The following is a 17421-nucleotide window of genomic DNA, read 5'->3' on the forward strand; positions in this document are numbered from 1 at the left end:
GGCCTATTTTTCTTAAGCCTCATATGTGACTGAAGTAGGCGACTGTTACAAATTTTCAGTAAATAACTAGTTTCAACTCAAGTAGTTTGGTTCTCTGGACCAATGGGTCGCTTCACTCGTCCACCTGCCCAATCAAGGTTCTCCTTACTCCAGTAGTAACAATCTCACAATAACACTGGGCGTTCTCTATCAGGAACAAGACAGCTCTTCTCGAATCAGTTATTATTATTAGACAAATTGTGAATAGCAATTTGGCTCGAGACTGATTTTCTGTCCACTTTCCCGCAATTATAACTCGAATCTTGTGATTTTATTGACTTCTTATTTTAGTTGCTGCGATAAACATGAGTATGACTCGGCCAATTCGAATTTTTATAAAAAAAATTACCGTTTCCCCCGAAATCAAGACAAAACTTCAGAATATGACCGACTGGCACACGTATCTGTCCGCTTGAATCTGTTCAGACAATTTTTCACGGGTATCAATTAGTTTTTTATGTGTTATGATATATTTTTAGTTTATGAACTCCTCACCTTATATCACAAGCAACTTCTCTGGACTGAACATAAGACAGAACTCTTTCGTTAGCGAGTTCAGAGAATGTGAATCAATTATGAGAAACAGACAAGAGCGTTATGAGAATCAAACTGTAGGTGCTCCTCGCTTGCAAGAAGTAAACGCAAGTTATATTAATTTCGGGTCAAGTCAACAGCAACAGTTTTCAAACTTAGAAATGTCAAATCAAATGCTTCGTGTTTCTAATTCGCAGTCTCCAGAAATTGAGTGCAATGTTGCTCTCACCCCTCAGCCTCCTGATCAGTCGCCCTACGACTACCAAATTGGCTCCGTTCAACAAAGCTACCAGACTATTCGATCGCCTAGCTTAAATCAGTCACCCGGGCAGCAGATAACCATTCCAAAACCACCTCGAAAAAGCAGTAAGCAATCCTCAATGCAAATTATGAATTCCAATACAGGAAACTCGGCCTCGACAGGCGTGTGTTCGGTTTGTAGTGACAGTGCTTCAGGTCACCATTATGGAGTGTTTTCTTGCGAGGCATGTAAAGCGTTCTTCAAGAGAACAGTTCAAGGCAATATTGAATATTCTTGTCCCGCCGATGACAACTGCGAAATTAGCAAAAACAGGCGCAAAGCATGCCAGGCTTGCCGATTCAAGAAGTGTCTTCTGGTCGGCATGATGAAAGAAGGTAATGATGTTTTGAATCTAAGATCTATAACACACACAAATTAGTAGGAAAAGAAAAGTCATGGCCTTGGAACAAGAAATTTTGTGGTTTTCTTCCTAGTAAGTTCATGAGCACAAAATAAATGATTAATTTGTATAGCAATTTCTGCTAAGGCATTTCTAGTCACCAGGGATGCTCTATATATTCGTTATTACGTTTGCGATAAGCAAGCGTTATCAAATCGGACTGTAGACTTTTTTCGAGTTCACAAAATTGGATTTGGAAAGCTCCCCTCCTTAAGCTAAACTTTTTAAACAAAATTATGGCCTTTTTTTGACTTTTCTTAAAAACTGACCTCCCAAACCTGAGGTTTTGGGTTCGATGGAGATAACGGGTAGTGGGAAACCTCCCTGCCTTAGCGGCCTCTCACAATCTTTTTATACAAAAAAAGTTCTCGTCCTCGGAAAAGTCAGTTTTTTGATTTTTCCAAGTTTTTGAATTTTACCGAAAAATAACCTCCCATATCTGAAATGTTGGGTTAAATGCAAAGAGTTGGTTGAATGAAGCTCCTTTGCATACGCGACTACGCGCAAACGTTTATGACTAAAGAAATTATTGCCTTCGGAAAGTCAAAATATTGTTTATTTGAACGTTTTTTGAAACTTTTGGACTTTTCTCGAGAACTACCCTGCCAAAGTTGGATTTCCGGGATCAATCGAAATCGGTTGGGCGAATCTTTTCTGTATTAGCGGCTACGCGCAAACTTTTTGAAGCAAAAAGATAATGATTCTCGGAAATGTCAACTATTTGACCTGCTTTAAGATAGAAAAAAGTTATGAATTTCGGAAAGTCAATTTTTTGAATGTTGACCGTTTTTTTTTAGAATTTTGTGAGACAAGATAACTCCCGTTTTCTGAATCAATGTGATTCTCCCACAGGTTCTCGATGATATAAGTGGTAGTTGTAACCGGCAGTTGAAGAGATGGTCGGTGGCATGTAGTCCTAGGTAACAACATGGGCTGAGGTCAGGCACATTCATTTTAGATCTATGATAGTAGCTACGAAGGTGGGTTAAGTAGCTGGATTGAATTAAGAGCGTGTACATCTAATTTTCCTGACAATTTTGCTTTCATTTGATGATATTTTGACTTCTAGATTTTTAAAGGAAATTGTGTTGCTTTAGCTAGATTTTTAATCCCGCCACCGTGTTCATGCTGAACTGTTTTCAGTCATTTTTTCTTCGAAAAAAGATTTAGGTTGTCATCATTTTGTGTTACCTAGTTGATAGGTTTTTGTGCTTTGCGAGAGCAAGTGGCTGTTAATCGGGATTGCGGCATTTTGAAGTTTTCTTACAAATCTGTGAAAAGTTAGAATGATGTACAACGGAACCTCTGCAACTTCCCGGTCCATTCATTCTAGTTTTAAAGGTAGAGCGAGTGATCTTGAATTCTACCGACGGTAGCTCAAATTCCGACCAAACGCACCTTGTTTTCTTCGATATGAGCGAAATGAAATTTTTTTTTGGGAAAATATGAATAGTCGGACAGTTGTCTGCTTATTTTTTGTCGGCTGATGTTTGAAAGCATTATTTTTTGAAAGCTTCATTTTCAATAATTTTTTGAATAATTGAAAGTCGTGCTGTTTTAAAGCATTATTTTTGAAAGCTTCATTTTCAACAATTTTTTGAATAATTGAAAGTCGTGCTGTTTTTAAAAAAATGGTAAGAAAAAAGAACGGATTGGGTTTTATCTACAGCTGATTTGTTATTTTTGAGATACCATAACTTCATCTAGGTAAAAATTTGTTCATATCCAGGATATAAGTTTTGTGCACTGAGTTAAGTGAAGTGAAGAATTTGAGCAAGTTCCATTTTGTTTAAATCTGATGTTTGGTCATTTGCGAGTCTTTTCGTCATTTTATTAGAATGACAGGCGCTCAATACATCCGTTGAAGAGAATGACAGACGATCAATGTTTTTCACCTTCTTATCAATTTTTCAACCAAACACTCTGAAATTGGCTGTAAAGTGCAGTCGGAACTTTCGGGGCTGTGCCCTGATATACGAGCAGTCTTGTCCTAAGTTCTATTAATGCGTAAGCGGCAGTTTAATCCGGCTGAGAAATCGTTCCAAAGCTTGTTTTAAATATGATTTGAGGCAAGCTATTAAGAACTATTAATACGTCGCTAGGCGCTAGTTACCTCACAATGTAGTTGTGGGTGAATAATTTTTCATTTTTTTTAGAGTCGATGAACATAGTTGAGAACTTGAGACTCTTTCTAGGGCACGATGATTTTTTTGTTTCAAGTAAAGTCTTAAAATTTGTTCAAGCTCAATTTTACTTTTTCGCTGTTTAACTTTTGATTTATTTTTAAGTTCAGTTCATTTACCTGCTTGAAGGGAAGACAAATTCTACTATCGAACAGCAAAAGTTAAGCGGTCACGAGAAACGTGCTCGAGTTCTAATTACGAAAGTGGAATTTCATTTTCAGATTTCCCATCGAAATAATTTTTTACTGATTGAGTATATTAATTTTTCTCAATTTGGTTTGATTTTTCAAAAAAGTTCCAATCATAAAATGTTCTAGAAATTCAAAGAGTTTTAAGGGCATCTAATTTTTGAAAATTTTTAAGTTTTAATCTTTTGAAAAAAAAATCAATATTGTTTTCTGTTTACTTGCGTTCATTGGATCTTTTCCAATTGTCTGTCGGCTATGTTTGAAGTTTTTATAATTTTAGTTTCTTAAAATGATGAATCATTTCTTAAACCCAGCAAAGCAGTCGGAACATTCAGGATCAGTCGGATTTTTAGGTATTTATTTAAAATGTATGTGTTTAGATTTTTTTGATTTACTTGCCGGAATTCTTTTTCCAAAAAATTCGAGCTGCTTAAGTTTATTTATTTTTGTATTATGATTTCGAAAATAAAATTTCTGATTGTTTTTTGTTAACTATATTTTCAATTCCATAAGTTCAAGCTAGTTTTTATTTGATGCGCACATCGATAAAAAAGCAAAGATCTTTCAACCTTCTTTTCATATTGATGGATATTGTCAGATCTCAGATGACAATTAAATGAAACATTAAAAATTTAGATAGTCAATTTTGCTCTCTTTGGGCTTATGTTTTTAAAATCTGAAATTTTTGAGGATTCTCAAATATTTCTTGTCTAAATTTCATCGAAGTTACGATCCTATGTTTTGAGCTTTCCTTCTCTCTGCAAACTTATAACTCAAATGAGAAAAATATGAAAAAAAATATGTTTTCCGCTTAAATATTGTTTTTTTTTGCACACTAGTCGGCTTATACGGCTTATCACCGCTTTAAGAGCAGCGTAGATCTTGATTAGTTCCGAAAGAAGAATCAACTCGATCTGATTGTCTGCAAAATAGTGAAAAAGACGATGATAAAGTTTCCTCGAGACTGATTTTTTCGAATTTGATGGGGATTCTGTAGGATATATTTCGATTAGCAACAGTTAAACTGTTGTTTCTCTGCCCATAGCTCAGAATTAAAGACATTTTATTGGAATTAGCGTTTAAAGAGTTGGCTTCCAAGTTATTTCTCGGTTTCGCAAGTTGGAAAAGGAGTTTGTTTGTTCTGCATAACAAGCGGGATAAGTATGCTATTGATTTTAAATCAAATTGACACAAAAATAACTGGCTGATATGCACAGAATTTTGTGACCTCAATCACTTTAGCAAAGAATAAAAAAATTAGGATGAGGGTAAATTCCCGATAAGCATTACCAATAGCGTCTTTAAAATAAAATTTTATTTGATTAGGCTAAATTTAAACACGTTGATTTGAATGAAAGAGTTTTGGATACCTGAAGTGCTTTTGACTTGTGGTGGTGAGTGACTTTTTGCTCTAAACTAGTCTGAAATCAAAAATTTTCAAACCATTTTTTTGTGATTTTTTTTCGATAGAAGAAAGATCCGAGAGGTCTAATGGTGCCCCTGTTTAACCCTATCATTTATAAATCTGGCGCTGTCGTGTTTCAGGAGTGCGGCCAGACCGAGTGAGAGGAGGTCGTCAGAAGTACGAGGCCAATCCAGTCTGTTCACTCCTCGACTGCAGACTGAGAAGCAGTGCGCCCAGCGAAATACAGGGTTAGAGTTAAGCATAATTAACCATTATCCCCTACTATCATTGGTACCTGGTAGCGAATACATTCCGTATAATGGACTTATTAATCATTATACCCTTACAAAGTATTGATCAAAAGTATATGTTAATAAATATATGTTAAATTATACAGTACCCTCAAAATGTTCGGTGGTTACATTACAGGAATGAGAGCGAATATCATTCGGAAGCTTCTTGAGATTGAGCCACCCGTGGTGCAGTTGAACTTCAAATTCAAAGACCAACTGCAAATGAAGAAGGAAGGGGGACATGATCATGGCCATCCTCATAACATATCAGCAGACACATCCAACTACCATCACTCGTCATTTGAGAATCAGAAGCAGTTCAAAACTGAACCAGTGTGTTATATAGTCCATACCATACCATAGCGGTATAGACGTCACAATTATCTATCTATTACCTCAGCATACTTTTTCAAGTTCGATCAGTTTTTAGCTAAACAAAGAGCCCCGTTTTTTTTTCGAATCATTGTCTTGATAAGAGAACTATGCGAACCAAACGCGTTAAACAATAGTGAATCATACATAATCGGCTAAGATTTTATTCGGTAAATAAATGAAAAACTAACGAATAAATTTTCCAGAATAAGTTTGTTTTTTTTCTAATTTTTTTTAAACTTAGGGAGCACTACATGAAACTTCCAAAGTTAATTTTCCCGTAAGTTACGTTTTCATTACTTATGTGAAACTTTTAAATCTAATTTCGAGCAAGTTAGGCAGGCGAGGGGTCATACTTGCTCGAAATTAGACTAAAAGTTACAAACTTCTAACCGGTTTTTCTCAATACTGGGACAGATTCCTAGAATGTTGTTCGGATCACGTCTAAAAGGGTTTGAATATGATATATCCTTCGACACTTTTTGATGATTTTTTTGTGGAATCACGACTAAAAGAGTTTGAATATGATATATCCTTTGACTCATTTTGATGATTATTTGTGGTACCTGATTTTCATTGGAAAACAAACAAAAAAACGAAAACACCCGAATACAAAGTTCCTCACCATTTTCAATGGTCGGATCATTGACAGAAATTTATACATTATGCGCTTGAGGCAATTGTTGCTGTTTTTATTATTGTCGCCTTACTTAAAAATTTCAAATGAACGAAGTGAAAACATATATCTAGGTAGCATGCTTTTTTTTTCAGGAAAAAGTCAGTTGTTTCCGCTCAAATTGATTTTTTTGCGGATTTAACTCTGATATAGTGCAATTTGATTTCATTTGCTAAAAGGAAGGTCAATCGTGTTCTCGGTATTTTACTAAGCGATCATTGCTGGTTGATTGCTTAGTAATTTATCCTAAGTTATAAGTCTCACCTTAGATCGTCAAGTTGTCTTGAAAAACGTTATAGTAAAAACAATAGTTAGAAAAGGTATGAATTAATTTGCTGGGTAAATACAAAGCACAGGGTTATTAGATTATTTAAATGAATCGAACAGCTTAAAGAAATATACATATGAGGGGAGGATTAGTTTATCTTATTTTGTTCATCAATATTTTTGATGATTCATCAATATCTTCTTACTAAGGTCGACGATTGTTCAGTATTCTTGGGTCACCCTTGGTTATGTCCACTTCGGCGCTTCTGCTGGGTCGTCTGTAGTGTCCTTGTTGTAGTCCCCTTCGTCCTTATAATCCGGGTTTCCTCGGTTGTGCGTATCTCGATTTTTAAGTTTTATCGAATTTTTAACGAGAGTTTTTTCTCCATTTTATTTGGAAAAAGACTATTTTTGTTATTGTATAAAGTGGAAAAGAAAAATTATTTATTTTGGAAAAAGAAGTTGTTAAGAGATCGGACTTACTGCTGACTGAGCAAAATGAAACACTGAAGATTTCGGGCCAGTCCTTTTGCTCGTAAGCATAAACCGGCGGCTGATTCAATCTTTAATTATTCAGGTTTCACCTGCTCCTTTGTTCTCCCTTTCTTATAAGGGAATTTTCAACTAGTTCCACTTTGATTAAAACCGCAGCGTTCAAATTTTTCTTTTTAAAAATTCGTATTACTCTCTCTGATGCATCATATTGCAGGTGCATCTCTGCTTAATCAACGCAAGGAGAATTCCAGTGCAACCGGCAAGACTGCTAAATATTTATCCAGCTTGTTTCAAGTTAAAAGGGACGTGTTAATATTCGCCGCCCTTTTTAAAATACTGAGCATGAAAAAATGAGAAAAATTGGACAAGTATTTAAAAAGTAGTGGATTTTGTGATTTATATCTGATTTAGTGAAAAGAGGTTTTAATTTAAATGGCACGCTCCAATTTAGAATTGGGTCGTTAAATAAACAATTAAGACAATGGTTTTTTGTCCGAGTAGTATTCCAATACTACAGTATGAAAGTAAAAATGGCGCAAAAACGTGACTAATTTTCAGTTCTCATGTGCGCAATAAATTACCTATTAATCCATTTTTTTTCTAAAAGTGTTAGTTGTATCAGAAAAGTATCAATAATAAAAGATGCTCGAGTTTCAATTCAAAAAGTTTTAAGTAGATACATATTTTTCTTTAAATTCCGAGAAAAATTATCAAATGAAAAATCCATAATGTTTTTCGGTTTCCTTGAGTTCAGTGACGCTTTTCCAACCGTCTGTTGGTTTTAATTAAGCATAAAAAAATTTGCTGGGTGTTTAAGAAATATGAATGTAGTGAGTACTCCTACATAGGTCTTGGCGTGTTTTTTTGTTTGTTCTTTTTAAGGAAAACGTCTTCAAATTTGTTCATATAAAATTTGATTTTTCGTGGTTTGAGTTAGATATATTTTGAAGTTAATTGCATTTCCTTTGTTGGAAAGAAAGCAAACTCCATTAGCGAGCGGAGTAAATTATTCTCTAAATAGGATAGTTATTTGAAATTTCTTATCTTAAATCGAATTTAAGTTCGAATAGTTTGATCGTGATGTGTTTTGTTCTTCGAAATTGAAAAGTTGTAAAATGTTCAAAGTATTCCATTAACTCATTTTCAGTTTCCTTGTTCTTTTGAATTTTTCCAACTCTGTTGGCTGTTTATTAGATTATAAAAAATGAAAAGTAATAATAAAGTATGATGTACAACTCATTGGTTTCAACAGAACTACGGGGGTGGTGGTGGTGAAATGGGGGAGCAAGGCAGTGACGGGGTGGGGGAGAGTAAGAGTACTGCTCTGGAGCAGGCGTTGTTTCTCGGACTTGTGGCAGACCAGTCTATTGTGGAGACTGTAGCCTGGTGCAAACACATCCCAGGTAAGGCTCTTTTTCAATTTAATTGTTGACTCGATGCAGACAAATACTTATGCAAAAAAATCTTCCTTTATTTATTACACTTGCGAAAACAAGTGTCTTGTAATCGGGAACTGAACTTTTTTCCGTACACAACCTTTCTTACTTCTCAAGTTGAAATTGAAAATACTTTATTGCCGAACCTGAGCATCTTTTTGACTGCTCCTTGATCCTTGAACGTGGTTGCCCCTTGACCCTAAGGTTTGTGGTTGCCGGCCGTACTTTTTTCAGAATGTATGAAATCATTTACACTTGCGAAGCAAAGTGCATTAATACGATTTTTTTTAAAAAATCTAAGCCGCATTTAAAAGTGCTACTTTTGTTGGCACTTTTGAATCAGTAGACTGCGGCAGCAGTATAATATCATATGTAATTTGACATTTCATTAGTAAAAACTTAACACAGCTGATGCATTCTTAATTCATCAAATGAACCGAAAAATAGTTCTTTCAAACACCAGTACAATGATAAAAAGCCCGATTTCAGAAATTTTGCAACTCAAACATATCTCGCTCTTTTTTTTTAATTGCATAATTTATACATAATTAGCCGATTTATTACATGCAAAATTCTGTCTTTTGAATTTGGTGTTGCGTTATTGGTGGCTAGTTTTTGAGAATTTTAAGCATTCGTGGTTAGTGCGTGAGACGCAATTTTGCTAGATCGCAGATTTTTGCTAATTCGAGGCTTTTTTTCTACTTTCTAATGTCACTTGATAGAGCTGCTTTTTGGTCGTGTTCTCGTAAGTGTTTGAGAAGCGCAGCTTCTCCTCTGTGTAAAAAATTTCCGGGGAAAATTGAATTATCGGTTTTTTGTTTGTGTGCTCATGATTTGTTGGCTTATTTGCCATATTGTAGAGTTTTTTGTGCAGTCAGAAATTTTTGGTAGTAGATGCAACTGTTTTTGATGTAATCGTGTAATTCATCAAGTTGATATCCCTGACTTTGTGTAATTTCTTTGTTTTTTTTTCGCTTTAAAGCTACATTTGGCTTAAATTTTTCGTCTTAAATTTTGTCCGTTAGTTACTTTGATATGTGTCGCTTCAAGGGCAAAAATGATTGCACTAGCGTCAGCTTAGTGTATCCTTAAGAACCTTTTTTTTTCTAACCTAAGTGGCAAATATTGGTGCCACTTTTGGGGCACCTTTACAGCTTTTTGATGATAGCAGATGCTTTGACATTTGAATAGTAATAAGTTAACACAATTGATTCATTTTTAATTCATCAATTGAACCGAAAAAAGCTATTTGTTTCAAATAACATAACTCAATTAAAACTGGATTTCAGAAGTTTCCTAATTCAAAATATCTCTCAATTTTTCGAAATTCATAATTTATACACAATGTGGCTTTGTTTTGCAATTTGTTAGATGCAAAGTTGGTTATTTTGCAAAATATTACTTGCATAATTGTGTCAATTTGTATTTGGTGTAGCTAGCAATTTTATTTTCGATTTTGTTAATTTCGTCTTGTTTTTTATCCGCTAGTTTGCAATGCTGTGCTTGAGTTGTATCGCAAGTGATGAGAAGCTCAGCTTCGCCTCTGTGTAGTTATTGTTTCTAGGCTATCGCACAGGCTGCTCAACCTCCCAATCTCTGAGTCGGGGTTTCGATTCCGGCACATAGCAAAACTTTTGATTTTCAAGGCTTATTTTTACATTTTTCTTTGCATAACACTTTTCAGAGCGCCCTTTAACCGTTTTTTGCGTTGTGTATGAAAAATACAGACTCGTCTCTGTAAATAAATACACTGCCTGTGAGGCCAACATTGGACCTACAGGTCCCTTTTCACGTGACTAAATCAACTAGCTTCAACTAGCGATGAAGCTTTTATACTTGCAATAGCAGATACCTTATAGTTGGGTAAAAGACTTTTTCGCCTGTAAAACTTTTAAAACCTTATTGAAGTAGGTGACTGCATTTTGCGCTCCAGTGTTATCTTTCCACCAAATTTGAGAGCTATACTTGTAAATGGTTTCTTAGTTTAAAACATAGGTAAGTTAATTTTCTCCATTTTTATGCATGCATGTGATTAAAGTGTCAATGAACTTGTAGTGAAAACGCTTTATTGGTCGTGTTGATTTTCTTCGTTTTCACAAGAAAAAGTTCATTAAAAATTTAACGCTCTAATTTACTTCTCTGAGTTTTGACTTCAGAGATCTTTTCAAGTTCAATTCGATTTCATGCGTTCAAGGAAGGCAAATTAAGCTGTAATCAATATAGCGAAAATTCAAAGAGCGCAAAAAACGTGAAAAACTTTTTGTTTCAATGATATTTTTAGGGTTTATGTTTATATTGTATCGCAAGTGGTGCGAAGCTCCGCTTCGGCTATGTGTTGATTAATACTCCTCTAATGTTGTTCAATTTTCTGCTTTATTTTTACGTTTTTAGTTGAAAAGTTTCATTGCAGAAGCCTCAGCTATTACATACACTGTGAGTTTGTCTCGATCAAAAAACTAACATATACTAAACAGTTTTTAGGCAGTTTGTGGTTTAAAAAGCTTCGTTAATTTTTAAATTGATTTTTACGCTTGCGATTAGCAAGCAATATCAAATCGGAATATTGACTCTTTTCGGGTTCAACAGATTCACTTGGTATTTTGGCTCATAAAGAATTCAAATTTCCAAGCGTCTCCGACACACTTGGTCTGGAGGTAACGAATATGCCTGGGACCGCAAAGGTCCTGGGTATGAATCTGACCAGGACCTGTTTTTTTTTCAAACCGGAATTTATCCGTTTCAAAAATTATCGGCCTATTATTGTAGTTGTTCGAAATGGTTGGCCCATTGTTTAGAATTGTTTGATCGAGTTTTCATATGGGTACATGGCTGCATACATCCGAGGGTTCGCCACTCCCTGGGATGCCAGAGCTCCGTTAGCCCCACACTGCTGGCAGCAGTGCAGGTACACCCCTGCACCACGATGAGGAGGAGATGGGTTCTACATGGGAACAACAAAAAATCTAGCGACCCCTCAAATTCGCAGCCAAGCCCTCTCACAAATCAACACTGATACACCCAGTTTGGACGAAATCTCGCTCGCAATAAGAAAATTGAAGACAAACAAAGCAGCAGGAAATGATAATATCCCCCCGGAACTTTTTATTCATGGCCAACATGAACTTCTTCCCCACTTGCAACGCCTTCTCTCACTTATTTGGAAAGAGGAGAAGATTCCAAATGACTGGAAGACAGCAGTCATAGTCCCCATCCACAAAAAAGACGACAAAGCCAAATGCTCAAACTATCGTGGCATCTCACTCTTGAATATCGCTTTCAAGATCTTAGAGGCGATCCTTAAAAACAGGCTCGAACCAGCCTATGATACAGTTGCTAGAGACAACCAGGCTGGCTTCAAAAAGAAGCGCGGATGTCGCGATCAAATATTTGCAATCAGACAAATAGTAGAACAAAGACACGAATACAATAGACAGACTGTTCTCGTATTTATTGACTTTAAAGCTGCGTTTGATAGCGTCAACCGCGAGACAATCTGGTGCATCCTCGAGAGTCACGGCCTCCCATCCAAAATCCTCCAAATCCTAAGAGCCATGTACACAGAAACGTTTAGTACAGTCAGGGTTTACAACTCACTATCTAACCCATTTGCCATTGTCTCAGGGGTCAGACAAGGTTCGATACTTGCACCATTCTTGTTCAACCTTGTAATCGACTGGGCATTGCTCGAAGCAACGGAAAACCAACCCCTTGGCATCGCCCTTGACGATATGGTAATTACAGATCTAGACTTCGCTGATGATATCTGTTTACTTGAAGACAATATCAAAGACGCACAGACACTTCTTGATCTAGTCACTCGCGCCGCTGCAAAAGGCGGTCTTGAAATAAACACATCCAAAACGAAATTCTGCTCTGCTTATCCTGGAGACCAAATGACCTGCAATGACGCCCCCATCGATAGGGTGAATACTTTCACCTATCTAGGCAGCAACCTGCAACTCGATGGTGACGTGTCACACGAAATCCAGATCCGCCTCGGAAAAGCAACAGGACGCTTCAAACAATTAGACAAGCTCTGGAAACAAAGATCAGTCCCGACCAGAATCAAATCGAAAGTATACAAAGCATGTGTCGAAAGCGTGCTCCTGTACGGATGTGAATCCTGGCCAGTCAAGGCATCCGATACTCAACGCCTCGACTCCTTCAACTGCAGATGCCTGAGAAACCTTGGTGCTCCGACAGACACCATGAGTTCCACCGTACAACAAAGACGCCTCAAATGGCTAGGGCACACCCTACGCATGGAACCCAACATGATACCCAACGCATGCCTGGAATTTGAGAAAGCCGACAACTGGAAGAGACCCCCCGGTGGAGTAAAGAACTCGTGGAGACGGTTAGTGAAGAAGGAACTCCGCCCATTCTTGAAACCCCAAAAAATGACCCACAAGAACTGGGAGGCAAGCTGGTTCGATTTGGCCAAAGATACTGCACTGAACAGGCCGCAGTGGAAAGCAATTGTGAGAGATATACATATGGCGGGCAATGGGCAGTAATGCTCGAAAACGCCCTACGAAGACGAAGAGGTCTGCCTAAGTTTTTTCGACTTAGTTGCCTCGTATTAGAATTTTTTTGCTGTATTCAGCTTTCATAGTAGTTGCATTTTATGTTTTCATTTACTGCTGCATTTTGAACTGGTACTAACCTTGAACCAACCACTTGTACTAACCTTGACTTCGTATTATTTTCTTTTAAGTTTTTTCGCTTAAAAAAGTTTTTCGGCCGGAATGATTTCGGCTTATACTTTATCGTCTTGTTAACCTAAATTTGGGTTTTGTCGAATGTTTCCGGACGTGTTTTTCGTAAATATAACATCATTTCAGAAAACAGTTTGAAGCTTTTTAGTTGTGATTTCTTCGAAAGATTTTCTGTTTTCTTTGGAATTAGTGGCTTTCCTTTCCTTTGCTGTCTGCTAGATTGCAATGCTGTTTTTGTTACAAGTTTGAAATACGCTCGAAAAGATGTTGAATAGAAAAAGGAAACGCATGAAATTATTAGGGCAAATATTTTGATATACTGTTTTGGTTTCAATTCAAGCAAAAGAAAAGCCTAACGAGGATAGATTTCATTTAGGTTTTGTGGAATTGTCACCTGACGACCAACTGAGTCTAATCTACAACAGCTGGGCGGATATTCTGATTCTGAATGTGGCCTACAAATCAGTGAGCCAACTCAAAGACGACGAACCTTCTCAGAACTTCAGCTCGGTCACATTTGCTGCAGATACAAGTCTGGATTCGGAATTATTAAGAGACAAAGCTCATCTTCTGAAGTTTGTCGAGTTCTCTTTGACTACCATTTATAGAGTACATCAAGCTAAACTCTGTGCAGAAGAAAGGGCTTTGCTGAAAACGATGGCCTTATGCTGCCCTGACGCGTTGCGTCTATCAGCCGCAGGTGATGTGGAAATAATGCAAGACCAAATACATGACGCAATGCGAGATTTCGTCTCATCTAGGTACCCGAATGATAAGAACAGACTGTTCCGACTGATAATGATTCTACCCACTGCCAGATCGGCAGGCTGTAAGTTAATTGAACTGTTGCAGAAAATAGCGGCATCTGGTGCGCTTAGCCGAACTGATGAGAACGGCGAAACTGTGAGCTCGTATATTTTTATGGAAATGCTGCCATTAATATCATAATTTGTAAAAATGGTTTTGCTGTAAATTAAGTGTCTATCAAATTATATTGTTTTTCAAAGTTCTATCTTTAAATTACAAAATCTATAATTAAATAATTTAATTGAAAAGAAAAGTGTTTATTTCGTTGTTTTTATCGTAGCAGTCTACAGAACGAAAGTGATGCAGCTAATTGCCTTGCAAGTCGCACAGAATGATGATAGGTCAGTTATCATTGCAAAAAAGATAAAAATTGGGAAACAAACTTTGCATCACCAATGAACAGCTTCAATATGATACCATTTTCTTTAAATATTTAATCAGAGATATTATTACTAAATCAGGAAAGGTGTTTTTTTAAACAAAGCTTTGAGATATTTGCAGAATTAGTCTTACTCTCGCAAAATAATTCCTTCACGCATAAGGACTTGAAGAAAAAGAGTGATTTCCGAAGAGCGAAGAATGAAATGAAAATCCTACGCCATTAAAAGTCTCTTGCGGTAAAATGTTCCTCAACTCTTTAAGTTCAAGGTTCGAGTTGAATAAATTAATCGAATGGGATGGAATAGTTTAACTGTCAAAACGATAACACTTCTTTTTGGTCTAATGTAATTTTTGGAGGACAGCATATGTATGTACTCGAAGTTATTTGCAGTCTAAAAATATTCTTAGTTGGTTTCAAAATTGCAGAAAATTTAATAAAGTTGATAGAATCGTATTACGAGATAAGATTTTCGTTTTCCGACTACCGAAGAAATCGACGGAATGTTTATGCATGGATGTATAGCATCTGAAAGAAATTGATGTCTTGAGCTCAAAGTCAGAAAGATGCTTCACTAAACAGGCCCCAAATACGCATCTATGCTGTACCCGACTAATTTTCTAACATAAACTGTTCTATTTTTCAGAAGCACAGGTACAGTATTTTTTTTGTAATAAACGCATGATTAATATTCATGGAGCAGAACAAAGCAGCAGAGAACTTAGGGGCCTGCTTCACCAGAGACGATTTTTCGACAGTTTGAAAATAACAAAACTTGGAAATTAGGACTGCTTGCATCAGGTCAAAGCCCTGAATATTTCGACTGCCCTTTAACTGGTTTTAGACTGATATTATCAAATTCTAAGTGTTGAAAATTGAGCGTATATGAAATTAACAAGACTGCTCGTATCAGGGCAAAGCCCTGAATGTCCCTACTGCCCTTAAATTGGTCTCGAATAGTTTTTGGTAAACTAAAAATTGGCAAACTACGAATTTTTAAGGCTGAAAATATCAAAGTTTAAGTGTTACAATTTGAGTCAGATGATATCAAAAATTTAAAGCCTAAAATTTGTGTGGAATTGTTAAAATTATATAAAAACAATTAGCGTGCCGCAGTTCAATTTCGAACATTGTTTTAGTGCGGAATAATTCGCCATGCGTGAATGCTTCGCGTTAAACTTTCAGCATCAGAGTATAAAACGATCAGTTTAATTAGATTCGGTTGCAATTGAACAGCCAGTTACGCTAATATAGTGGTGTATGCAGTTTCTTTCGAAAAATATTAACGGAAAATATATGCTTGATGTTGATTTTCTGCAGAAAAATTTCGGCGATCGAAATAGTTTCTACAAAAGGTTTTTTTACCCCTAGATGTATTTTTTCAAGAAATCGATTACCCGAGGGACCACGATTTTGTAGTACGTGATATTTCGCCATGCTATCCCGCATTTAAGAAAAGTGAAAACAAATCGATTTTAATGGATTTTCCTGGTCTATAATGTTGTAAATATAATCGATTCCCATGTTACGTGCAGACAACAAAATGGATTTCAGCATTTATCAAGTGAGTGATGCGAAAACTTTGCAAAACGAGTGTACGGCCTGGCCTAATATATTTCAAAACCTAAACTCAAATTGCAAAAAGGTTCAGTTAGCCCCCCCCCCCCCCCCCCCCCCGACAAGAAAACTCAATTATAATCGATTTTTATTCATGGAACTCCAATGCGTGATTCAGCCCTTTGATATTGAAGAGATCCCTGTGTCATCCACCTCCTCAAAGTGGTATGCGCAATGATGAAATGGATGACACCCCCCTCGCCACCTACCTACGGTTGGTTCCTAGGGAACATTTTACTAGTCTGGGGTGATTTTGATTCTTAATTTAAAGTAATTCAACACATTAAAAATAAGTTTTGAAATTTTTGAGTACCGGTGTTATTTCACTAGTATTCGGACCAGTTAGCCAAATTCAATTCAATTTGGAATAGCTTTTGAGACAGATTAATTAGACCTAGAAAACTGGTTAGATACCGAAGTACGAGTATCTCTACGTTGAAGCATCTAAGCAATGCCTCACAGCAGACTTGTTAACGGGCCGCCATAATTGAGGCCCGGCCCGGCCCGATATAATTCAAGTCGAGCCCGTTGGCGGCCCGATAGACAAGGAATTTATTAAATATCGGCCCGTTGGGGCCCGTTGCTGCTTTTTTGGTAAAAAACAAATTTTGTGCTTTGTGGTGCCCACAGAGTCTTCTTCCACAAATGCAAAGATTTCGTGCTTCGTGTCACGTCGAATTTGTTTCTGCAGTGAATCGGCAGTGAACGTAGTAGTCATGTCGTTTAGCACACTGCAAGCTGTACAGTGCGCACTGAAACATAACATTGGTTAGTCAATAAAAGTAAGGCCCGTTGACAAAAGTGAAAACCTCGGCCCGGCCCGACCCGGCCCGTTGAGGCCCACGGGCGGCCCGGCCCGTTGACAAGTATGCCTCACAGCTTGACCCAAAACAAACTAAATACTGTAAAAACGTTTGCAACGAGAACAGCGCTGAAAAACTCATGTTTTGAGGCCGGGGAACAAAGACAGCGAACTACTACTTTACCTTACCATCCAGTTAGGTCAATCAAAATGTTTTTGGTAGCATTGTATCGCATCCAGGAACGCTTTGAGTCTGCCCGATTTGTGAAAACAGAAAAGCGGGAGCTCATGAAAGCGTCTGGGGGTGTCAGCATGCCGGTAGATTGGGTGCATTTTCTTGCACCGTATTACAAAACACGTCCGGCTTGGTCTCGTGACTTCAACCGTCGAGCTGCTCTCACTGTCACACTTAAGCTACTAACCAAAATCATGAAAACCTATGAAATCAAGAACCGGAATCCCAAACCAGTCGATCGAGTGATTACGAAACAAGGCTTAAAACTCTACAG

At 37.0% G+C, this 17421-nt stretch overlaps 1 protein-coding gene across 1 annotated transcript; it reads left to right on the forward strand.

Annotated features, from left to right (window-relative positions):
• The first annotated feature begins 507 nt into the window (after positions 1 to 507).
• On the forward strand, positions 508 to 14313 carry LOC134853980 (steroid hormone receptor ERR2-like). Its single transcript, XM_063870013.1, has 5 exons — positions 508 to 1209; positions 5191 to 5298; positions 5480 to 5676; positions 8406 to 8556; positions 13684 to 14313. Exons 1-5 carry the CDS (start codon positions 522 to 524, stop codon positions 14253 to 14255), a joined length of 1716 nt encoding a protein of 571 aa, XP_063726083.1. The 5' UTR covers positions 508 to 521; the 3' UTR covers positions 14256 to 14313.
• Positions 14314 to 17421: the final 3108 nt, after the last annotated feature.

Source organism: Symsagittifera roscoffensis, chromosome 9, assembly GCF_963678635.1.
Source record: "Symsagittifera roscoffensis chromosome 9, txSymRosc1.1, whole genome shotgun sequence".
Lineage (NCBI taxonomy): Eukaryota > Metazoa > Xenacoelomorpha > Acoela > Convolutidae > Symsagittifera > Symsagittifera roscoffensis.

What these genes read in the sequence shown, in the direction of transcription:
- LOC134853980 (XM_063870013.1), top strand. Translation starts at nt 522, where the DNA reads ATGAACTCCTCACCTTATATCACAAGCAACTTCTCTGGACTGAACATA. An exon ending in TGCGCCCAGCGAAATACAGG is followed by an intron (nt 5,299 to 5,479) that starts GTTAGAGTTAAG and finishes GTTACATTACAG; the next exon opens with GAATGAGAGCGAATATCATT. An exon ending in AGCAGTTCAAAACTGAACCA is followed by an intron (nt 5,677 to 8,405) that starts GTGTGTTATATA and finishes TGGTTTCAACAG; the next exon opens with AACTACGGGGGTGGTGGTGG.